At 37.5% G+C, this 23,182-nt stretch overlaps 4 protein-coding genes across 6 annotated transcripts; 1 reads left to right on the top strand and 3 right to left on the bottom strand.

Annotated features, from left to right (window-relative positions):
• Positions 1-319: 319 nt before the first annotated feature.
• On the bottom strand, positions 320-8,176 carry tmem243b (transmembrane protein 243, mitochondrial b). 3 transcript variants are annotated; one of them, XM_034225879.1, is made up of 5 exons: positions 8,042-8,176; positions 4,961-5,225; positions 4,508-4,558; positions 3,528-3,632; positions 320-2,908 (listed from the first exon to the last, which is right to left on the bottom strand). In XM_034225879.1, exons 2-5 carry the CDS (start codon positions 5,036-5,038, stop codon positions 2,789-2,791), a joined length of 354 nt encoding a protein of 117 aa, XP_034081770.1. In that variant the 5' UTR covers positions 5,039-5,225; positions 8,042-8,176; the 3' UTR covers positions 320-2,788. The 3 variants fall into 3 exon arrangements, with proteins under 3 accessions (XP_034081770.1, XP_034081772.1, XP_034081771.1); XM_034225881.1 differs by having other exon boundaries at positions 8,047-8,065; XM_034225880.1 differs by lacking the exon at positions 8,042-8,176 and adding an exon at positions 7,780-7,996.
• A 1,214-nt stretch (positions 8,177-9,390) lies between these two features.
• meig1 (meiosis/spermiogenesis associated 1) lies at positions 9,391-11,359 on the bottom strand. Its single transcript, XM_034226127.1, has 3 exons — positions 11,267-11,359; positions 10,176-10,332; positions 9,391-9,638 (listed from the first exon to the last, which is right to left on the bottom strand). Exons 2-3 carry the CDS (start codon positions 10,320-10,322, stop codon positions 9,510-9,512), a joined length of 276 nt encoding a protein of 91 aa, XP_034082018.1. The 5' UTR covers positions 10,323-10,332; positions 11,267-11,359; the 3' UTR covers positions 9,391-9,509.
• A 290-nt stretch (positions 11,360-11,649) lies between these two features.
• Positions 11,650-18,521, top strand: dclre1c (DNA cross-link repair 1C, PSO2 homolog (S. cerevisiae)). Its single transcript, XM_034225843.1, has 15 exons — positions 11,650-11,880; positions 12,016-12,067; positions 12,392-12,476; positions 12,732-12,791; positions 12,910-12,965; positions 13,151-13,252; positions 13,453-13,525; positions 13,665-13,805; positions 13,934-14,035; positions 14,793-14,929; positions 15,093-15,147; positions 15,382-15,470; positions 15,587-15,684; positions 16,919-17,005; positions 17,164-18,521. The coding sequence occupies exons 1-15, from the start codon at positions 11,772-11,774 to the stop codon at positions 17,871-17,873; spliced, it is 1,956 nt and encodes a 651-aa protein (XP_034081734.1). The 5' UTR covers positions 11,650-11,771; the 3' UTR covers positions 17,874-18,521.
• A 272-nt stretch (positions 18,522-18,793) lies between these two features.
• Positions 18,794-22,724, bottom strand: LOC117552436 (overexpressed in colon carcinoma 1 protein homolog). Its single transcript, XM_034225844.1, has 6 exons — positions 22,519-22,724; positions 21,840-21,864; positions 21,658-21,693; positions 21,450-21,526; positions 20,669-20,735; positions 18,794-20,160 (listed from the first exon to the last, which is right to left on the bottom strand). Exons 1-5 carry the CDS (start codon positions 22,577-22,579, stop codon positions 20,686-20,688), a joined length of 249 nt encoding a protein of 82 aa, XP_034081735.1. The 5' UTR covers positions 22,580-22,724; the 3' UTR covers positions 18,794-20,160; positions 20,669-20,685.
• Positions 22,725-23,182: the final 458 nt, after the last annotated feature.

Genomic DNA, 23,182 nt, shown 5'->3' with positions numbered 1-23,182 from the left:
TACAATTAAAGTGGATACTAAATCATAAGAGATTTCTCAAAAGTACAAAACAAACTCTGAGCTAGCTTACAGTATCCACGTCCTAGTTTTGATGGAGGAAAATACTTCTAAAAGTCTCATGCAAATGAATATTGGCTTCCACATGAAGTAATTTTTTATTACCTAACACGGTAAATGCATAACTGGCCTTTAATCTGCAGGCCCTCATCTGCATTTGAGTTATCTAAATTCCAAATGGTCCAGAAGAGTCTGTAACTCTGCATTTCATCTGTGTTGCTGTAAACATCATTACACACAGTGAGAGAGAAGCAAAGAGGCATTCAGGGTACAGGATTATTTATTCCATAAAACAATGAAATACATGGCTTTGACGATCCTAAAGTTGTGGTGAGGTCGACTCCTCAGTTTGTATAGCACTGAGATGTTTGTCATTGGAGGAGCAAAGCTGGAAAACATTAGAAGTCATGATACATTTCATATTTTTCACTTTATAACGTATTCAGAGGAACACTTTTAGTCTTATGGCATTTCTTGATGAAATCTTGTTTTACGATCAACTTTTGACACTTGGTATTTCCTGTGACCAAACATGACACCAGAATTAGTTTTTTGGCAGAAAGTGAGAATACGGCTGTTTGATTAATTGTTCAAGCCATTTTCTTTAAAGCAATGACAACGGTTATCTGGCTTCCAGTTTTCAAATGTGAATATTTGCTGGTCTTCTGACAGTAAATTAAATGTATTTTGGTCTTGGACTTCAGGTAATAATTGAAAATCATCACATTGGGCTTTGGGAAAGTTTGAAAGTGTACTTAAAACGAATTCGTCCCAAAATCCACTCAACTTTAGTGCTGAGCTACATTTGGAGACAGTCTGGCTTTAGTTCAACTATTCTGTTTGCATGTCACGGGTCACGTCTGTAAACCGTAGTGTTTCCCTAACCTGCAAAAACATAAACAAACCTCTTTATAACACGGTTAGCTCTGAGCTAAAATACAGAATGTTTCAATGATTATAATTCTTATTTAAATGCAAAACAAAGAGACAGCGAATCAAACAGTCAAAATTAAAGCTACTTCTGGAAAAAACCCAGCTCAGATTTGTGAATGGCAGAATAATTAGTGCAAAAATATAAATGGCGGACACATCAATGTGATATAGTTACTAAATATCTGGGGTAATTCAGTGTACAACAATTATTGTTCCCATTTGTGCTACAGCTGTGTGTGCAATGCATGGCTTCGACTAAAGTGTGTACCAATACTTAGTGCAAGGATTGGCAGTGAGTCAGTGTAATTCAGCATTTCAATTCTAAAAAATCCTCTTAGAAGTGGAAAATGAATGAAATCCACAGCGATAATCAGATAAGCAGTGACAGAGAAAGATAAAACATACAAAGTGTTGCATATATTTGTCACAGAAGCTGCTTGTGCTATTGCTTTGTTAGCTACTTTGTTACTAGAGTCTACAGTACTGAATACTGCTGCGGAGTGTTTACATGCTCATCATTTACTTCCTGCTGAAAGGAAAAACCCACCATGTTCAAATATTTTAAAACAACAGTTGGCAAATGAGGCAACAATGTATGTGGAAAAAAAAATCAATTTTGAAAGCATAAATTCAAATATAGTAATTCACAGATTCTATAATGGAGCATTCAGGAGAAATTTGTCAACTCAAAAATGCCTGACATAGGTTTAAATCATAGGTTTAAATACAAGAATTGAAGTGGAAATGATAAACAATTTACTGATGTGTTGAGAAGCGGAAGCATAGTTTGTTGATTTATAAATAAAATCCATTACTTGGACCATTCATTCATTAATAAAGCAATTATCAAACACTTTCTGTACAATTATTCTCCGATTCAGACGTTCAAAGATGACCACTTTTCTCAGGTCATTTTTTATTATTTTCTGACATTTTATATTCTTAATAATGATTGGAATGATCGAAATAACAACCCGCTTCTTTTGCTGGTTGCTACCCTAAACTCAGACATGACAATGTTTGCAGTACATACTCTATAGTTTTTATATATACTACAGATTTGGGAGATATCACGTCTCCGCTTCCAGCATTTGCACCTCACACTGGCTTTTCCATTTGTCAAGTTCATATGACTTAATATTCTTTGACCCTGAATGCACCATTAAATCAAAAGATGGCATCTGATTGGAGTTTAGAGGAACATAATACATACATTTTGTAGGTGAAGACCATTGGGGCCCTCCATCAATGACTGTATTCACAATTTCACTATTATACTCCAACGTTCTGAAGATATTCATTTAGTTAATGAGCAACTTAGATAAGATACCAAGTTCAAAATGACACAGAAGAGATATGACCTACAAAAACCAGACGAACAGGCAGATTTTTCCTTTAACTATTGCATCATGATATCAAACACAATGTTTTCCTGCATGACTTTAAGAGTGTGTTATTATGAGAAAGAAATGAAATAAATGAGCATGTAGACACACCTGTTTCACCCTCCAGCAGTGTGTCTCCAGGCAGAGTTTTGGCCTCTATAAGTACATGATTTCTACACTGTAACACAGTGTGTGTGTGGGTGTGTGTGTTCAGTGCTTTGTGTTTCAGCACCAACAGGTCTGACAAGTTTTCCTCCAGCTGGAACCATTAGAAGCTTCACTGGTTTTGGTCCAAGTATCTCCAGTTTGCTGCGGGTCAGCTGGGAAAAGTTAGATTGAGATGAGCCCTGCTGTCCATGTAGTCCTTCATGTGTCAAGGCCATGTCTTCCCTTCTTCCTCTTCCTCTTCACCTTCACCTGCCATCGTGGAAGTAGAGGTTGGCACATAGACACAGCAGCAGGATGGATGCCAGCATGTAGTAAATCAGGTTCCTGAATTTAGGCTCCAGATCACCCTGCCGGTACCAGTATATCTGACAGGGAGAAACATGAAAAGGTTTATTTATAATGGCAGTTTGGCTGGAGTAGAAATGTTATACATCACTAAGCCACAAAACGTTGTTTTTCACAGTTTTATTTTTTACATTTTTACAAGAAACTTTCAGTTGCAAGGCGGCTCATATTGACTATTTAAACACCATTTATTTTTCACCAAACATGTCTGAAAACAGTGAAAGAAATGTCTGAATTTTTAACCAAAAATCACACATTGTTCAATAAATAGAAAAAATTAGATAAAATAAATACATGCAGCAAAGTGCATAAATACCTGACATTCTGAGAATCGGTTAAGTTTTACTCGATAAAAATGATTTGAATGATTTGTCAACTTTGATTAATTAATTGACTAATTGTTTCAGCCCTGATTGCAACGACTCAAAGCAATTTAAAGAAAAACCTATGAAATGACTGAAAGCTTTATCTGAAAAAGTACGTTTAAGATTCACTATTTACCTGGTTTCCATTCCCATTAAACATCTAACAAAAATCTAAAGGGCAGTCATTTTACATGACCTATTTTGATGTACTTAAGTTATCATTTGTACAGGAACTAATGAGCCTTTCAAATAAAAAACAAAATGGTGTTTTTACCAGCATTATATTAGATCCACATGCTAACAGGATGCACACGGCAAAGAAGACATTAAGCGGTCGCGGAGGTAACGAGGGGAACACAAAAGAACTGATAACAGTCACCTGCAAGACAAAAAGGACAAATGTTAACACAAAAATAATTTAAATAATCAAAAGCTTTTCAGCTGTAACATATTTGGCATTTACAGTTTCATCTATCTGTTATTTTTACTGAAGGACTTTTGCACTTTAATTGCAGTATTTATTTATTAGACCTTCTATGGTGCATGTTAGAACGCAGCTCGTTTTAAGAATAGCAGACAGCGCTGTGCTGGAGGTGTGTGTAAGTTGATGTTCTGCAGACAGACAGTGTGGAGAAACACTGTCTGTCTGCAGAAGGAGAAGTAAAAACACATGATTCATTGTTTTAACTGCAAACTCCCTTTTCCTCTTGTGTCAGCATCCATAAATAGATTTCTTTCAGAGATCAGGAAACATTGCGTACAACTCGTGGCACAGGTTACACTTTAATGCTGAAAGTAAAACTATAAATGGGTTCAATGAGGAAAATTGAAAATTGATTTTTAAAAAGATCATAGAATTTATGCAAACTTAAAAAAGATGCATAATAGCATGTAGGAATTTGAAATAAGTACAGACGTCAGATCAGTTATAACCATTCAGACTTAAAAGGAACCCTACGCCCTACCAAGTCTAAAGCTAAATAAAACGCTTTATGCATTCCAACGAGGTGCACACACAGTAAATGCCCCTTTGCAACTGCAGCTCTAAAGTTATGGTAAAGAAATACTCTTGCACACTACTATCACCAACACATTCACTACAGTCATTAAGAACAGAAACAAATAGAACAAACATTTTTATTTTATACATTAAGTAAGCCGCTGTAAAAGATTTGGGTGATTTCTCAAGCTTTTACTTTGGAGCAACATCTACATATGTAAGTGGTAAAAGGACATTCAATAATGAGTACTTACTAAAACAACCAGAGACGTGACTCCCCCCACAGCCAGGTTGACGATTCGATCCTGAAAGGGACAACGTTTATAAAAGATGATCAGATTTGCATCGTCCGTTTATTTAAAGCCTGATATATTGTATTCCTTAGAGTTCTACATTTGTTAAAGACTGAATGTGAGAGACACAACAGGGCAGGGAAGCCAGAAAGAAACATATATGCATGTAATGTATTATTATTCATAACATTAAAACGCTAAAAATATTGTATCATACATATTTTTACATATGTATTGTTGTTATATAGTACAATGTGCAAATGTTTACTTCTTTACATTCAGGAAGTGTTTTTATATTATTTTACAATATTCTAAAATGAAGCAACTGTTCCAAAATCCAAGTCCCCCCCCCGGGTTCAATAAAGTAAGGCTGTTGATTCGAATGTTTTCATCCCACTCCCTCCAGGCTCCTACCCGCGCCGAGGTCTCCCCGAACAGAGGCCTGTTGTCCTGGCCGCTGGTGCCGTACGTCCTGGTGCTGAAGTCATCCATGGCCGGCTCTGTAGACACCAAACCCTCTGCAGCGCCCCCCCCCCGCCCTCTCAGCTGCGCCTCCTCTTGGAGACCCCGGGCCAGTGCTGCATGCTAGCTAGCTCACAAGCTAGCCTCCGTCTGCGTCCCGCTGCACGGCGTCAGCAGAGTGGGAGACTCGGATCATCAGGTGGGTGGGATTCTTTATCTGTGGCAGAACATCACAACAGGAAATGTTTACAAAGGGTGCAGTGCACAATCAGACACTAAAAGCTCTCTCATCATCATCATCATCATCATCATCATCCTCATCATGTTCTGGAACTTCCTGCTTTTCTTGTAAGCCATAAAGAAATACATGTTTTATTATTTCTGGCAAAGCAATAAAGAGTTCACAAAATCAAAGTGTTGAAAGTACGGCTGCAGGGAAGTTAAGTTTATGAGTATCACATCAAATGTATACTCTTCCTTCATTAATCCACTAAACAATTGTTTTTATTCATTTATATTTCTTATTATCTTTAGCACAGCTTTTTATTGCTTAACTTTAGATAGTTAAACGTACTCAACTTCAGCAATAGCTGTGTGATTTTAAAATGCAAAATTAAATTAAACAATGATTTTATCAGCAGACATTTTTATAAACCACAATACTGCATAGCATTCAGTTGATAAGGTCATTTAAAAGCAAAATGCTGTTTCCTGCTTCTTAAAATGCAAAGACGAAGAATATATTTCAAGTTTTGGATTACTATGGCAGCGTTAAAACTCTAAGAGAAACGGTATATGTGTGTATATATATATATATATATATATATATATATATATATATATATACACACACACACCGTGGAAGTAATCCGCTGATTATTAAAACGCAAAAGAAAACAGATTCTTATTGAAGCTTATCCTCTTCACTTCCTCTTTTCTCAGGTGCGATAACAACCACAAGTCAGTTCCATCTCACAGAAACAGAACAGCAAGATGATGATAGCGGTTTAAAGGAGGAAGCTGAAATCAAAATAAAGTTTAACTTCATAATGATTCAGCTATAATGTAAACAAAATAATAGTGTTCTGTTTAACAGTCTAGTTCATCTAAAGTTTGAACCTGCTTTAAACCCCAATAAAAACAGTGCTTTTATTCAGCAACTCTTTTTCATTGATTCATCATAATGTCAGTTTTTGAAATCTTATGTGAATCTCTGTCTTGGTGATGTCCTTAATCTTCTTAAAGCTTTCTCACCACAAGCTCCAGATCAGCTAAAAAAAAAAAATGGATATTGCGACATCCAAGATTGAACTTTGACTTGACGTTTTACCCAATACAATAGAGACCTTAAAAGAGAACAGCTTGTACGGCCTTATCTTGGATCCATTACATTTTTGAAAGAGATTTTAAACCGAACAACATCCAGAGGATGGTAAAAGTACTTTTACCACCCTGAGCTTCCTCTCACGCCCACAAAAACCACTACTTGTATAAAAGTATTTGTTTAGGAAGAGTTTTTCCACCAAGTATCAAAGAGGCCCAGGGGGAAACCACCATGAGGCATTTTAAAGCAATACATTGTTGAAACAAGCTGTAAACATTTTTGATTTTCCAGCTTCCTTGAATTACGGTTACGTTTCTTTCTCACAGCTGCAGTTGCTTTCTTTCTGGGTCAGAAGGCAGCAGGAAAGGAAATAAAACCCTTGCAGAGCTTTCTCAGCAGAAAAAGCCCACAGTGGAAAACAAGAGCTTCGTTATAACCAGGCATAAACCTGGCCTAAAGCTACATTCCTCCAGAGCCTTGTGATTCACTAGGCTTCTTAAACAGAAAACCCACGACTTAACTGAGCTAGGAAGACAAATATTTAGGCATGTGTGGGCTGATAGTAGCTCCATAAAACCTTGAGACTTTATCAAAACAAATCAATCATTTATCTCTTTTCAAATCAGCTCAATACTAAAGACACATTCATTTGTGCATTTAGGTAAGCTTTATATTGGTTTTGTCAACTTGTCCACTACAAGACCACCAACATCTAAAAGAATTCACTTATTCAGACTTTCATCATTTATTTATGTGGGGATTGTATGTTTGATTAACTGATTAGTGATATAGTCTATGCAATGAAAAATGCCATTTACAAGTTCAGAGAAATGCCTCAGAAACCAAAAATATATTACTCTCTGATAAATCAACTCATCTTAACAGCTGTACAAGTAATTACAACAAATAACTAAATAAAATCATCGATAATTGTATGACTTCACAGCTTGAGATTTGTATCGATTGTTAGATTTTTTCTTCAAACCCCTGCAGGCTCACTGGGTCAGGGTGTGTTTGCCATGTGATTCAAACTGTTTTGCAATGTGTAAAATAATGATAATAAAATGGGTTAATTCCCATATTATCCACAAAACGAGTTGCAGTGACAGTCGGTACTAAGAACTTGAAAGACAAGGGGGTAGGAATAGACGCTTACATTAGAAAATATAGATGAGTAAATTAACTTAAAGCTTTAGATATAGAGAAGACATTGTACTGCTCCAGTCATAACAGTAGCATGTTGTTGGGATGTTCAGAGATTAAATCTGGAGCAAAACACACAAATGAACACAATGTCTGTGACATCTACCAATTTATAGTAGCAATTGTCTTGATTAGTAAATGGCGTACCTTGCCAGCAATAGGTAAGAAAACAAATGAAACTTTAACATACACAGCTTGTTAGCCTTGTAAGTCATAGCCAAATAGCAACCTAAGCATACGTTACCTTTAAGTGAATAGAATAAACCGAAACTACACACTATATCAGTTCATCCTACAAGTCAGGTATAAAATAACGAATATAAACGACACCATTAAGGCTACCTTCTGTAGTGTTAGCTAACTTGAGCTTTACCCGTTACGAGGCCAACTCTAAAGCAGGTAGCTAACGATGCTAAGCTAACCTGCCAGAACTACATTGAAAATAAGACATTTAGAAGAAGCTGTAAGCTAATGTTTCTACTATTCTACTTTACTGGCTCGCTTACCTTACAGCTTCCATGTTGACTCCAATGGAAACATAACTTCTGATAATAGTGTCGAGTATAAATTAAAGGGAATAAGCCAGGTAGCTTCAGTTCAAGCTGTTAAAGGCGAGTTTACTGTTGAGCCGACAGAGCTTGTGTAGCAGGTTCACTGACGCAGCTCGCCAAACTTCATTCAGAAAGTAACCTATTTAAACTGTGGATGCTATTATGCTAAATTACAAAAAAAGAACAGTTTTCCTGTAAAACTACATTGAATTTAACCCAAGAAAATAATAATATTATCAACAAGAAGAATTATAACATAGTTAAATAATAACCTTAAGAGACAGATAGTTTGTTTACCTTATGCATACAATACTATAGAAAACATTAAATCTTCAAAATCATGAACGGAGTTTGGTGGGTGGATGTGTAACTCACCATTCATGGTGTTTAAGTCCAAACAACTGTTTTGTAAGTATACAAAATAGACATACAGTTAACAGTTTAACTTTTTGAAGATCCAAAAAATGCCTTGATACATTTTAAAATATAAAATGATGATTACTACCTTATGATTTAGAATGATTATTGAATCATTGATGTAGTTTTATCATGTAATGTAAGTAATGTCATTTTGCATTTCTCACCTGCCTTGGTGTGCAGGGCTGTCTGTGCAGCAGGAGTCAGTCACTTCAAATGGTATACTTCTCTTTGCAACACCACGAGTAAACTATCTTTCTAATGAATAAAGAATACATTTCTCATTAACCAAGCAGCGATATGTCCTTGATGTGGGGAAGAAAAAAACAGATCTGAGAGCAATGGGGGCTCTATTCGTAATCTCACCCCTCATGTTAGCATCACATGAGGAGAGTGTGACAGGCCTAATCCCAGCAAAATAAAACATCAAATGTTTAAACAGGTCATGAGTGGGAATAACATCTCTCCTCGTTAAACCCTGCAGCTTAATACAGTAAGAAAAACATGTTTGGTTACTGTAATGATGTAATTATAACTGAAGGCATTAAAGTGATCGCATTAAAAAAATCCTACACACAGTTTAACATGCCTTATTTGTTTTTAACTGTTCAGAATCAACTGCAACTCCAGGATAACTTCATTCAAAAATCTCATGTTTGGGGAATAATAATTCAAAAGTATCCATAAACACAGAGTAAGCCGTCTTCTGTCTCCTTTTAAACTATTATCATATACTGAAAGTGAGTAGGCAGGGACTTTTAAGTGAACTATGGCTTTGGTAAAACCATGCATGCAGGAGGAAAATCAGGTTCACATTGTGGGGAACAAAATGCACTGGTCCAAAAAATACAATCACCCACCTAGATGATCACAAAAACAATCTTATCAGCTGTTTAAAAAATCCTTTATTTGAAAACAGAGGTCATCTTCTTCGGCAGGGGTGAATCTGAGATATAGTGTGTGTCAACAGGCTGTATTATTATATTGATGGAGGCCAGAACACCTTTTAATATGCATACACTTTGACTTTGTTGATGTCACGTTCCTCACATTCCCTTTTCCTGCTGTAGTAATAAAATGTGTTGTCTCGACGTTGGAGCTTCTTCACGAAGCCGGACTCTGGCCATTTGTCAACCTGAGACAGAAACATTTTTTTTAATAACCTCTAACATCATTTAAAATTGGTTATTTTACTGGAACTCCTGGTTCCTCTAATCTTTTGTTACATTAAAAGGAAAGGACACAATGCCTACAAGTATTTTGTTCACAATGAAAATAAATTAGTATGCTGTCAATTTGGGAGAACAGAAGCTTCATATAAACAAACAAAAATAGAGTTTGTGAGACAAGTGATATGCCATTAAATGTACCAATGAACACAACAACAAACTAATAACAATAATATGTACAGAGAATGATATCTGTTTTAAGTTGACCAAATTCTAAAGATAGATTTAATAGATTAAAAATGGTCCTAGACAAAAATCAGGACCTTGTATATTGTCTATATGTCTAAGTTAATTTGTTTGCACAATATTCCTGACACAATGACCATTTGTTCCTGGGTTGCATTTACAAGAAACATTTGGTGTTTGATGTTTCGATAAAGAAAACAATAGATGACAGTGATCCTATTTGTGAATCATTTCCACATTCATATCATTATACTTACCAAGGACCCTTGTTTGACTTGTATGTACTCCAGTTCATCTCTGTAGCCGGCCTGCTGGAATCTGAAAAGGTTTTCTATCTCTGCGGTCCATCCTTTGGCTCGGCTCATGGACTTTGGTGTAGAGTTGTTATCAGTAGTAAAGGACATGGTGGTGATGCTGGAAATATTACAAAATGCACAAGTTATTACATTTCTGCTAAACAGAGTGACAAGTTATAACAAAAAATGCTTTATAATTGGCCTTACTTGCCATATGCTTAGCTTTGTTTCACTGGAAAGATGCACACCAACCTGTCAATAGCTCAGCTTCCTTTGTTTTTATCCTTATTTATGTATTATTTGTTTACATTATTATTGTATGTTACACTTTTTTTTATTATCACTCTGTTCCATCCTGTTTTTCTTGTCTTTTGTGTGTATGTCAGTCACTATATTATACAGCATTGTAAAATAACTTTAAAAATATACAATGTTTAAAAAAATGTTTCTACACTTTAAGAGGGAGCAGTAGAAGATTACCATACCACCTTTTGATTTATATTCCTTTATTTCATTTCTGACTGGTTTTATTGGATTAACACAAAAACAAACATGTATTCTAGGGATTAGGAAAATGTATATTCGGCTAATTTCTTGTTTTTTTCTTTTATATTCATCAAAACCATGTGTTGAATCAACAATGCACAAGAGTTTAAACATTTAGTTAAGATGTGGAGGCTAATTAGACATGAACATGATCCTACAGGCGACAGATGGCAGACGGAACTGACGCATTTTGTCAGTCAGACTGTGAGTGTCGAAGTGACATTTCAGTAAAAATAAGTGATGCTTTACAATGCGTGCCGAACTTAAGAATTGGCACTAAGCATTGTGACATATTAAAAAGAAAAGTAAATTGTGTTCCTCGATTAGTTTCTTTGAAATACAACATTCTTAAATAGAGTTTCGAGCATTACTGTAAACAAAGACTATATTATGACCTCTACTTTTTTATAACGTCCATTAAAAATATCTTACATTCTCATACAGTTCAATTTCCATACATTACCCTACAATTACTTGATATAAAATACTGATAACTGTTTACTTACATTTGTTTGGAAAACTAGTTTCTCTCGGACGTCAGTTAGCATGCGGTGATATTTATTAGCTTTTCTTTGGTTGCCTGGTTACCGTGAGGTTTCTTCTTCTGTGTTGGAGGACAACAGCCAAAAGCTTCCAGGAGATGGGGCCAAACGACAAGGCAATACGTTCAGCAGCAAAACAATACATAAACGAACTACTGACGGACCGTTTTGTTGGATCTGTTAACATGGTTTTCCCTTAAAGGGAAGCATGTGTCAAGAAAAGTGTGAAACAATATTTACAGCAGAGGCTCAATTCAAGAAGAACACCAATGAGTATACATCGACACTAGATGGCGGTAATATTTACCAAATGCACTTGAATCGTCCGAAACGACGAAGACGACGAAGAAGAGGAACTGAAATTAATGGGCGGGACAAACACTGGAGATGACAGCAAAATATGCTCTCTCCGCTGGACATAACATTACAATAATTTCACCAGATACCACTAAAACAGTTTGGCATAAACATGAGTTCATTTGCAGGTCGAATGAAGGAGTATCCCACCATGTCTTTGGATCGGTTCGACCGGGAGAACCTACATTCCCGGGCATATTTCCTCTCCCACTGCCACAAAGGTGAGCCTGGCAGCCAGCTAGCATCACAAACCATGAGTGTTTAATGGAAGTTAGGATGAAAATGGATTATCCACAGACATATAACACCAAATTACAGGTTGTCGTTGTTGTTTATCTGTTTTATCTTATTGACAGATCATATGAAAGGACTAAAAGCACCGATACTCAGGAGAAAACTGCAGTTCAGGTGAAGTTTTTATTTTATAACTTTATTTTTATTTAAGTACTGTAGTTGAAGTACATTTTTAGGTATTTGTACTTTGCCTTAGTATTTAAATGTTCTCCTTCTAATCCACTAAAATGTAGTGAAAAATATTGTATTTTGTTACATTATGGATAATTTAAGTTATATGCCAGATGCAAGATTATATGATGAAGCTTTATTGCTAAACTGAAAATAAATAAAGAATTCCACAAAGTTACTTGGACACATACTGTAACTCACATAAACTAAATGGGGGAGATATCATTTATATGTTGCTATATTATTGTTTTCTCTCTTGGTTTATAGTCGTACAGTTAGGCTTTACTGCTCCTTCGTGACCAAAGAACTTCTTCTGAACAATCCCAAGTACGCTTTCTGGGAGGAATACATTGTAAGTTACCTTTTATTCCTCTCATTTTTCATTGTGTATGCATGTGATAATTAGAGCATTCATCCTGTGACAGACGTTTTCTACCTTAAGTTGATTCTCTGTGTGTCAGAAAATATGTTTTGTTTTTCATGTCATGTTCATCTCTGCTTTGCTTTCTAGTATTTTGGTCAAATTAGAGGTTTTGTCCCTTTTCCCAAAAACTTTAAAAAAATAATTTTCTTCTTTTTTTTATCCTGGTAAAATTACATGTTTTAGGTTGCATTAGAGCTGGAGAGTCCCACTCAGATTTCTCTGGTTGATGAGGCATCTGGAGAGGTAAACAACTGAGGATTGTTTTGTAGTCATTCAGTCACACATGTAGATTTAGTTTCCTAATTGTAAGTGTTTCCCTATTTGATTTTCTGTAACTCTCTTTCTGGTGTTAATTTGACAGAAAGAAGAGATTCTGGTCACATTGCTCGCTGCAGGACATTGTCCCGGCTCTGTTATGTAAGTTGAACCTCAACTGTCTTAGACTTTAAGAAAGTTGTCTGATTTGATTAATACAAATTAATATTTTGAAATGTAACATATGTATAGGCTATTTTAAAAATACAGGTCTGTCAGGGCAAATACATATTCAAACCATGTTAAAGGTTTTATTTTGGTTTGAGAAATGGTGTGTGTGTTTGCAGGTTCCTGTTTGAGGGTTCTCAGGGGAACGTGTTGTATACAGGAGACTTCAGGTTTGCAGCTGGAGATGTGTCAAGAATCGAACATCTGCACTCTGGCACCAGGTCGGTCCTGATGAACATCTTCACAGTTTTCTGCCTCTTCAAGTTTCTCAAAAGTAACAAGACAGTAAAAGTTTAGGAATTGGATAATGACTAAATGTAAAAATGTCACCTAAACCCCGTCTTCAGACACTCTCCCCCCTCTTCTTTGTCACCTTTGCCTTATCACAGTTTATGTGTGACGCTGTTCTTTCATGTTTCAGAGTGAAGGATATTCAGAGCATTTATCTGGACTCAACGTTCTATGACCCACGATTTTTCCAGATTCCCACTCGGGTACGTTTCTGGGATGGTCTCTGGCTATGAAGTACAAAGAGGAATTGTTGATAAAACTCATACTAACAATAGTTCATTTGTTTTGATCTAAAATGTATTTGAACCATAGATGCAATGATTGTAATTTCTCTGTGTGCAGGAGGTGTGTCTGGACGGTATCTCAGAGCTTGTTAGAAACTGGATCAGTCAGAGTGCTTATCATGTTGTGTGGCTCAACTGTAAAGCTGCATATGGATATGAATACCTGTTCACCAACCTGGGAGAGGAGTTCAACACACAGGTAGCGCAAACATGGTTCTGTTTTCCATAATATCCTTTCATGAACACATTCAAACATGCAGGTGTGGCCATCTCCTCCTAAAGCAGTGCACAATGATATGTTTGCATTTATATTTATTTTACTCTCAGATCCATGTCAACAGTCTAGAGATGTTCAAGAAGATGCCGGAGCTCCTGAGCTACGTGACCACTGACCGCCGGACGCAGATCCATGCCTGTCGACACCCTAAGGTCCCACTTAATGTCTCTCACACACACACACACACACACACACACACACACACACACACACACACACACACACACACACACACACACACACACACACACACACACACACACAAAGAAGGGCCGTGCATTTGTGCTAATAAAAAAACAAGCAGCAGATAACAGATAAGGGTATTTATTACCGTGCATGTAGTTTCAATAAAACCCATAAGATAACCTCTCCCATTGCATGCCATTCATTTTAGAATGTTTTTGTCATTGACACTATTATTCAAAACAAATGTGTGTATAATCCTGTGTCAGTGTCGTTTCAACTTGTGTGTGTGTGTGTGTGTGTGTGTGTGTGTGTGTGTGTGTGTGTGTGTGTGTGTGTGTGTGTGTGTGGTGTGTGTGTGTGTGTGTGTGTGTGTGTGTGTGTGTGTGTGTGTGTGTGTGTGTGTGTGTGTGTGTGTGTGTGTGTGTGTGTGTGTGTGTGTGTGTGTGTGTGTGTGTGTGTGTGTGTGTGTGTGTGTGTGTGTGTGTGTGTGTGTGTGTGTGTGGTGTGTGTGTGTGTGTGTGTGTGTGTGTGTGTGTGTGTGTGTGTGTGTGTGTGTGTGTGTGTGTGTGTGTGTGTGTGTGTGTGTGTGTGTGTGTGTGTGTGTGTGTGTGTGTGTGTGTGTGTGTGTGTGTGTGTGTGTGTGTGTGTGTGTGTGTGTGATGTGTGTGTGTGTGTGTGTGTGTGTGTGTGTGTGTGTGTGTGTGTGTGTGTGTGTGTGTGTAGGCTGAGGAGTTTTTCCAGGGCAGCCGGCTGCCGTGTGGCTGCACAGCGTCTGACGGGACCCCTCTTCAAATCATCAGCATCAAACCATCCACCATGTGGTTCGGAGAGAGGACGAGGAAAACAAACGTTGTCATAAAGTAAGAGCAACTTCAGATGTATCCAGAATATTTGTTCAATTACAAACGCTTGTCATGATATATTAACATTTTAGCAGTCAATTAAAGTGCTTAGTGAAAAAAAACACTGAAAGAAGAATTCAACATAAATCTATGGATGCCTTTTTTCTGTTTTTTATTCCAGAACAGGAACAAGTTCCTTCAGAGCGTGCTTCAGTTTCCATTCCTCCTACTTAGAGGTACTACATATAGATTCTTACAATGTTTATTTTTCTGCACATATGCACTTGCATATCACTCTCAAAAATGTACAATTGAATGTAAAGAACCTGAGAAAGTACAATTTAAACCGTTTTTCTTTATATGTTTTATACTATTTTCATTTTGAGCTTTTTCATTTGAAATGGGTAATATCTCTTAATGTTCTTCTTGAAATAATGTGCTTTAAAATGTATGTGCCTCTCTGATTTCAGCTGAAAGACTTCCTCTCCTACCTCCAGCCCGTCAACATCTACCCCAGTGTCATCCCTCTTGGTCGCACACTCACTGAAGTTACACAGATGTGAGTGAAGATTTGATACAACACGTTAACCTCCAAAACTATTTTAAGACGTGTTGTAAGAGTCTGAGTTGTTATTGCATTTGCCAGACACTTGTTGACACTTTGTACTTTAACAGGCTGATGCTGATGTGCAGGAACCAGTCGGATCAAGCAGCGACAGTATACAAACCTCTGGGAGCCCTCAAACGCTGCATGGTGAAGCGACCTACATATGGTGAGACACACACTCACACACTTTCATATACATTATATAACCACAACAGGTGCTGTGCAAAATGTGACATCTGTTACAGTTTCCTTAGCCTCAATGCCGGTTTACAGTATGTGGAAATTGATATATGAAATGTTGTTTCGTGGAAGCTAGCTGAACGTTTGGAAGGACTTTTCATTCTTTACATCTGAAAATATAAAATAATACATTCTGTTATCAAAGCTTCATTTGGAGCTTCTCTTTCAAAAACAAACCACAAAGAGAATTAGGAGCATTCTTACAGCTGGATATCTTAGAGATACCAGGTTACCTCTCTGAAGATGTGTCCCCCAACAGAGCGCCGACCCCGGCCCTTTTCCCTTTTTGACGCCCCTGAAGCCCAATAACTTCTCCTTGGTAAACACGCCGGCCCAATGAATGCATGTCTGGGTCCTGTGTGTGCATGTGTGTGTGTTTCGGGCCTGTGTGTGTGTGTGTCTGTGAGAAAAATAACAATAGAGTTAAAAGTGAATGTGCATCTCTAATGAAGTTCTTTATTTTGGTACAGCAAATGATATTCCGAAGATATAATAAGGAGAACGGATGACTTGCCAGCAGATAATGGGCAAAACAACACGCTATACAACGTTTTGTCATTTAACAAACTTAAAGGACCCATGTCATGCTTTTCCGGTTATTACCCGTCCCCTTGTGTGTTATGTATCTTTTTCTGCATGTAAACGGTCTGCAGAGTCACAAACCCTCAAAGTGCACCCTGTAGCGAGTAAAACTCTAACACAGAAAATACCTGTCCATGCTGCCCCAGAACGCCTCGTTGGAGATTTCTCTTTTTCCATTGTTTACATCTTGGGTATTATTACGTTCCCTTCTGAGCTAGGGGAATCAAAGGGAAGCAACACAACCAGAATGGGATTGGTAAAAGTTATAAGTTGTTTTAATGCACAACAGGTGAACAAAATGGCAGGCAAGCAGCCTGAAACAAACAAATTGCCACAAACACCGGTTTAAATAACAAACAATAGAGGCCCAGGGGGGGGCAGGAGCTCCAGCAAGTCGTTTAGGACAGAGAGTGAATACACATACTATACAGAGATGCTGTATGAGAAACCAATGTGAGTTTGGAAAATTGCACAGTATAAATCTATTCTAGTAGACCTCAACAATGGAATTATGATCAGTAGAAATGGCCATGACATGGGACCTTTAAAGTATTGAGTGTCTGTTCTCTTCTGTTTAGATTCAGACAGCGATGAGAAGCTGTTTGACGGGCTGGATCTGGCACCAGTGAGGAAGAAGATGGCGCTGAACCAAGAAATAAAAAATGGTGCGTAGTTATTTTAACCCCTTAATTTTGGGGGGGGATTATATTTGGGTGCATGTATAAATGTGTTATTATTATACATTGAAGCCTACAATGGCTCTAATACTTTTTTTAAATGATTTATTATGAACAAACGTTTATTGTTCATCTGTAATCCTTAGTGAAAGCTCTTCAGGAAGCGGCGCCCCCTGTGTCTGCAGAGGAGTCTTTTCCTCTGACAGTCACAGACACGCAGTCTGTTTCACGCAACTACGCAGACTGCACTGAGTCCAATGGTGAAGAGGAGGATGAAGAGGAGGAAGAGGAGGATAACAAAGAAAAGGAGGACAACAATCTATGTCAGGGTGAGGTGGAAAAGACGATAGAGGAAGCTGAGAAAATTGAGGTTGCAGGCTCCTCACACCCGCCGAAATGGGAGGACTTCTTCACCACGGAGACGCTTCCTGACAGCCAGAACAGCCTCAGCAGCCAATTACAATCCTGCTGCTCTGTCCCCAGCCCCTCCCCTTCCAAAATGGCGGGCTCACAGACCCCAGAACTGTTCAGTGAGGAGGAGGAAACCCCAGATGACTATGAAAACTTCAGTCTGACGCTCTCCGCCTCGCTGTCGAACCACTCCTCCCAGAACCAGGACTCGTATTTCCCCGACACGCTGATCCTCCGCCCTGAGCAACATGAAGACTGCAGGATAAATACTCAGGAGAAGGAGAGCAAGGCGGAGCTCTCAGAGTCTCAGGCGTCGTCAGACTTCGATATCCCCTGCACGCCTGAGTCCAAAGCGCCTCATCCTGATGAACTGTCGCAGCTGTACAGGAAGCTGGCGTCAGGAGAGGAGGTGGTCATCAGAAAGGGTAGTCAGGGCTCCATGTGAAGGTTTTGCTGAGCCACATTCGCTCTACTCGTCCACCTACATGCTGCAGGATTACTGTTTCATAAACACTTAATGCCTTTCTATAAGACCACACATGCCTTACAGTGGAACCTCTAAACCTCACACACCTCAGTTTGCAAAGCAATGCACGAACCATTTATTCACCGAGGCACTTTAAGTTCACTTCCGCCCTACATTCATTATTGCACCTGTGACTTGTTCCTTTTTGTTGACATTTTTGTTCATTATTTAAAACATTCCTTCTTTATTATGAAGTAGATAACCTTGTGTATCAAAGCAGAACCTTTTTAGTTTCTTAAACCAAATAAAGTTTTACATTTCAACAGAAAAGCTTTCTTTCAACCATTAAAATTATACTGATAATAACATTTGAATATTCATCCTCGAGAGAAATAGCACATATTTTGGGATGTATTCTGGGAAATTCTACTTATATTTAAAAACTAAACCTGTAACCCTTCTGTCCTGCAATTTCTCATTACTTATTGGCCGACATGCTGAAAACAATACAATGTATCTCAAATATGAATTATTCAAATACATCCTTAGTCACTGTTGTTTTTGTTCATGTATTTCTCTTTGGGCTGGTTAACATAATTGCTCAATAAACCATTGTTCCTCACTTTATCCTGCCGTTTATATTATCTATTTGTCTTTTACATTTCATGGTTAAACAAAAGTCAGCAAAAGGATCACTTGATTGAAACAAGAGAAGCAGCTTTCAGGGGAAATCATTTACTTTCTTACACATTTTAGCATCTCAAAAGGAAAACATTTTGAAGACAGTAAAAAACGAAACAACAAAAACAGACATTTTTGTGTAGAAATGTCACAACAGCATCACAGAGCAAGATTAATATTACGATTGATTGTTTTACATTAACTCAAATACAGTGAATGTGTACTATAGGATTGATGTGGTGAGAAGGAAGGATACAAAGTCATTTTAATAAGCTCTATTCTCTGAATGTGTTACTAATTCAAATTGGCTGAAACGTGTTGAAATACAACCTCAAGACATTTGCAGGTTGTGGTTTATTTGGGTGGATTTGAACAGACTTGAACAAATTGCTACAATATACAATACATTTCAAGGATTTCTTCTGTTAAATAATCAAATTGAGAAACATCCGAGCCAGTGTCATGTGTGTGACATAATGTGCTTTCTTTTAGCCACTTCCTAAGAAACCAACAGGTATTGTCCGTGGGAGAGAACAGGTGGGTTCACGTTGAGCACAAATGGTAAGAACAGCACACTCAAAAACATTCATAAAGCTTTCATTTTGTGTAAATGCCCAAAGGAGAGATGATTTTCTGACGTCCTCTCACAGCAGGAGCCACTTAATGCTGTTCGTGTCCTGGAGACGCCAAGAGTCTGCACGTTATCATTTCAAACTATACAAGCTACACGTGAGTACTAAACGTTAATCCAGCCTTCATTACTATGGTATTATACTGTGGAAACCTTACAGAAACATGCTCCCTAAATCAAATGTTTTATTGAACATGGACATGTACAATTAATATATGAAAACAGCTCATTGATCTATATTTGTATATTCCTAAAAGGCTAACGTCATTTAGTAAAATAATGGTCATTAGTGCTTTTGTTAGGGACTATTTTCAGCAGCAAATGATTCCACATTGGATTGAAGCAGGCTGTTAAAATAAAAATACAGTGTGTGTGTGTTCATGATAATGAAGGTAAATGCCAACCAGTGCAACCGTGTTGCTCATCGGTGTGGTTTTAATAGTTTTCTGACTACAATAGAGCAGTGAGGCACATAAGAAAAGGATTGGGATACACTGACACTTGTTGATTTTTGTTGACTGAATATCACCACACTTATCCCTATTTATATTTAACATTTAGTCCTACTACATATTTGGATGAACTCAGTACTCCCTCAACAAGGAGAGTTACCACAGCGTCTGCCTCTTGTTTCATTAAGCAGATACACAACAAGCCAATAAGGTCAAATGAAGTGGAGTCAACTATCTAAGCACCTTCATATGTTTAAACTGCAACTGTGTGATGAGTCCATCTGCTTCCAAAAGAAGCACACAAGTCTTTAACCAGTGTGTTTTACAACAGGCTACACAGCAAGCAAAACCAGGAGGAGCTGATCCCAGCACAGTCCTCACGGAGGACGAAGCAGCGAGAGAAGATGAGAGCGGCTCCTCATCACTCTGTGAGTCTCTGATGGCAAACTGAAGGACGTCTGCAGGGTTTCCTCTTCTTAGTTCTTCTCCGTCTTTCAGTTCACTAAGAGGCATAAAGAAGAGCAGCAGGATTGACTTCAAGGGATTTATTGAACTGGTCGGAAATGAAACAAAAGCACATTACAGTGCATGATATTTAATTAGTTAATATAACATTGAGCTTTATCCTGAAGGATTAAAGAGAGCAAATGTATATAGTGAAAATAAAAACAAAAATCTAAACTATAGAGATTATTAATAATTTGCAAAAAAGTTATGGCTTCAGAGCCATAGATGTAAACAGTTAGTGGTAAATGGAATCTGCTTCAAATGCAATCAAAACACCAAATAAGTTCAAATGTACTTATTAAACTGTTTCATTCATTCTGGAGCCTAAAGCAACAACCCTGGCACGGCTCTTTAAAAGCTGATGTGGCATTATAGCTCTCACTAACGAGAAAAAAGCAAAGAGAAACTGGAGGTCGACACACACACACACACACACACACACACACACACACACACACACACACACACACACACACACACACACTGAAGCAAAGCACACACACCTGGCTCTTCATTAAAATCAGGATCCGTCCCTCCACAGCGGCCTCCCGAGGGTCGACAAGTCGTGCTCTGTGGACGACAGTTTCATTAATTAACACACACATCAAACATTCAATTAAATACACGTGAAGCACTAATAAAATGAAATATTTAATAAATCCTTTGACAGCTTTACGGCATTATTGGAAAATAAATTGTCGTTCATAACAATTAAATGCATGTGTAGCATTAACAAAATATAAATGCTATACACAGGTTATGTGAATATATTTATATGTATGTATACTGTATGTACATAAATATATACAAAAGGAAACAAACACGTGCCGACTGTGAAGTGGTCGTCAGTGTTTTCTGTCTCCCATGCTCTCATGACCCTGGAGACTCAACAGGAAATTGAAGCTGTGTGTGTGTGTATGTTATTTGGATTTAGATATGTATTAAACTGGCACGTAAGTATGTTGCCTTCAACACATTTTAAAGATCAAACCCAACCACTTTTTTTAAACCCATGATATTTAAACATTAAAGGCAATACTTGTTAAAGTAAAATGTTCCCCTGTGATAAGTGGCCGACTATAAACTTGAAAAATGTTGTGAAAGCTCACATTTGGTCAAATCATTTCAATGTGCCACATACGAAGGAATCATTTTGGGTTCTTGCATGGAGCCCAATGCCATTTAAAAAAAAGAAGAAGGAAAATAAAGCATAGCATTTGATCTCTAATGGATTTTGTTGACATTTTGGATTTTGTTTGTTGTGTGTGTGTGTGTGTCTTTTACCTCTGAGTGATCCGATGTGTATTGTAGGAATGTCACTCAGGTTTGTAGGAAAACCTACATACACACCTCCGTAGTTCCTATATGCACAAACACACACACAAACTCACTGTCCTTAATGTTAATGCAAAATATACTTTATATAATCCATTCATGTATAAACGTACAGAATATATGACTATGCACTAAAAACATCTATTCAATGACTCACTTCCATTTTTCCTCTTCTGCCACAGACTCTTCTAATCTGTCAACAAACACACACACACACACAAATTGAATACGTTAATGGAAAACTTCAGAGAAAGGTCAAACAACACAGACACGTTTTAAAATCCAAATGTGTTCTTAAAATTGTGTGTGTGTGCGTGTGTCTGAGTAAAATGAACTTACACCTTTGTTGAAGACTCGGCTTGCCCTGAAGTTTCAAACAGACAGATGTATAAAATGAATAAGTGTGTAAATGACTTTACTATTTAATATTTCTTTTCACATTATTTTAAAAAAGCACATTTACACCTGTTGCTGTGCTACCGTCCTCCACTGACTGTTATTGTTAGTCGTTGAATATCATATAAAATATAAACAAACAAATACCACTTACTCAGTGTACTCAATGATAGAATATGGTGTCTTTAGAAACAATGTTAGACAGGTGGTGGGTGTTAGCAAAGCTGTCAACAACATCAAACAGGTATGGGTTTGTCCAATCAGCTTTGTATGGTTAAATAAATCCCTGACGATGCCTTTAAGAGCAAAATGTAACAGAACAATTTACCTAAATGACTTGAGTCGTTCAAAAGTTTTGAATCTTTTTATAATCTTCCTGTGTTCTCTAATATTGCAAAAAAAACATTTAAATCTCTTCTTAAAACTCACTTTTATCATCTGGCATTTTCTTAAACAAAACCTAATTATCAAATTATGTTTTAAAAGCACGTTGTAACTTTGATTTCGAATCAGAATCTTTTAAAAGGTGCTATGTAAATTATAGGATTATTATGTTTTATATGCTATTAGATAAACACCATTTGAAATATTCTAAAGCACAAACTCTCACATTGTTTCTGACCTGCAGTGCTGCTGCTGCTGCTGCTGTTCTTGGTGGCTGGTGAGGAATTTCCACATCCCATGTCTTACCTTATCCCACAGAGGAAGAAGATCTGACAAATGACAGGAAGAAGAATTAAAGAACGAGACAGGTATGAAAAAATAACGAGGGATCGGGTCCTTTTTGTTTTCCTCTTTTCCTCTCTCCACTCTGCACTGAACTCTCAGCATGGAGGAAGGATTAAAATGACGGCAAGAAGAAAGAGGAGGAGGGGAGGAGAGAGAGAGAAAAGAAACTGCGAGAAGTGTGTTCACCCCTGCTGTTGAGGGAGTGTGTGTGTTTTAGTGTGTCTTTAAAATCCATGCACAATTGAAAGATGTAGGATGAAGGCGCTTGAATCTATTTCATATCTGCAGCTCAGCCAGAATACAGTTAAGGTTAATTGAGTGGGTTTAAAGGAGAGTGGGGACAGAAGTTTTCTTTTTTTAATAGATGCAGTACAGCTAGCAACACAGCCAAAGAAATATTGAAAATACCAACAAATAATACAAATGACCTTTTTTGAGAGTCAGTTCTCCTGAAAGTAAAGTAAAGCTCATATTATATGTCAAGAATCCAAAGCAACCTACTTCTAAATAGAAGACAATTAAGAGTTGTGCCTCGAGGCAACTTCATCAATCCCGTG

The sequence above is a fragment of the Gymnodraco acuticeps genome, unplaced genomic scaffold (assembly GCF_902827175.1).
Source record: "Gymnodraco acuticeps unplaced genomic scaffold, fGymAcu1.1, whole genome shotgun sequence".
NCBI classification, from domain to species: domain Eukaryota; kingdom Metazoa; phylum Chordata; class Actinopteri; order Perciformes; family Bathydraconidae; genus Gymnodraco; species Gymnodraco acuticeps.
Note: the sequence above shows the minus strand (reverse complement) of the source record. Positions and strands in the feature narration are given on the sequence as shown.

Coding starts and splice junctions, on each gene's coding strand:
- tmem243b (XM_034225879.1), bottom strand. CDS start 5,038: ATGGATGACTTCAGCACCAGGACGTACGGCACCAGCGGCCAGGACAAC. Junction 4,559..4,960: donor TCGGGGAGACCTCGGCGCGG/GTAGGAGCCTGG, acceptor TGTCCCTTTCAG/GATCGAATCGTCAACCTGGC. Junction 2,909..3,527: donor GTGGATCTAATATAATGCTG/GTAAAAACACCA, acceptor TCTCCCTGTCAG/ATATACTGGTACCGGCAGGG.
- LOC117552436 (XM_034225844.1), bottom strand. CDS start 22,579: ATGGGATGTGGAAATTCCTCACCAGCCACCAAGAACAGCAGCAGCAGC. Junction 21,865..22,518: donor CAGCAGCAGCAGCACTGCAG/GTCAGAAACAAT, acceptor TTGAAACTTCAG/GGCAAGCCGAGTCTTCAACA. Junction 21,527..21,657: donor GCAGAAGAGGAAAAATGGAA/GTGAGTCATTGA, acceptor TTGTGCATATAG/GAACTACGGAGGTGTGTATG.
- meig1 (XM_034226127.1), bottom strand. CDS start 10,322: ATGTCCTTTACTACTGATAACAACTCTACACCAAAGTCCATGAGCCGA. Junction 9,639..10,175: donor AAGTCAAACAAGGGTCCTTG/GTAAGTATAATG, acceptor TTTCTGTCTCAG/GTTGACAAATGGCCAGAGTC.
- dclre1c (XM_034225843.1), top strand. CDS start 11,772: ATGAGTTCATTTGCAGGTCGAATGAAGGAGTATCCCACCATGTCTTTG. Junction 12,792..12,909: donor TTGATGAGGCATCTGGAGAG/GTAAACAACTGA, acceptor TTAATTTGACAG/AAAGAAGAGATTCTGGTCAC. Junction 14,930..15,092: donor AAAACAAACGTTGTCATAAA/GTAAGAGCAACT, acceptor TTTTTATTCCAG/AACAGGAACAAGTTCCTTCA.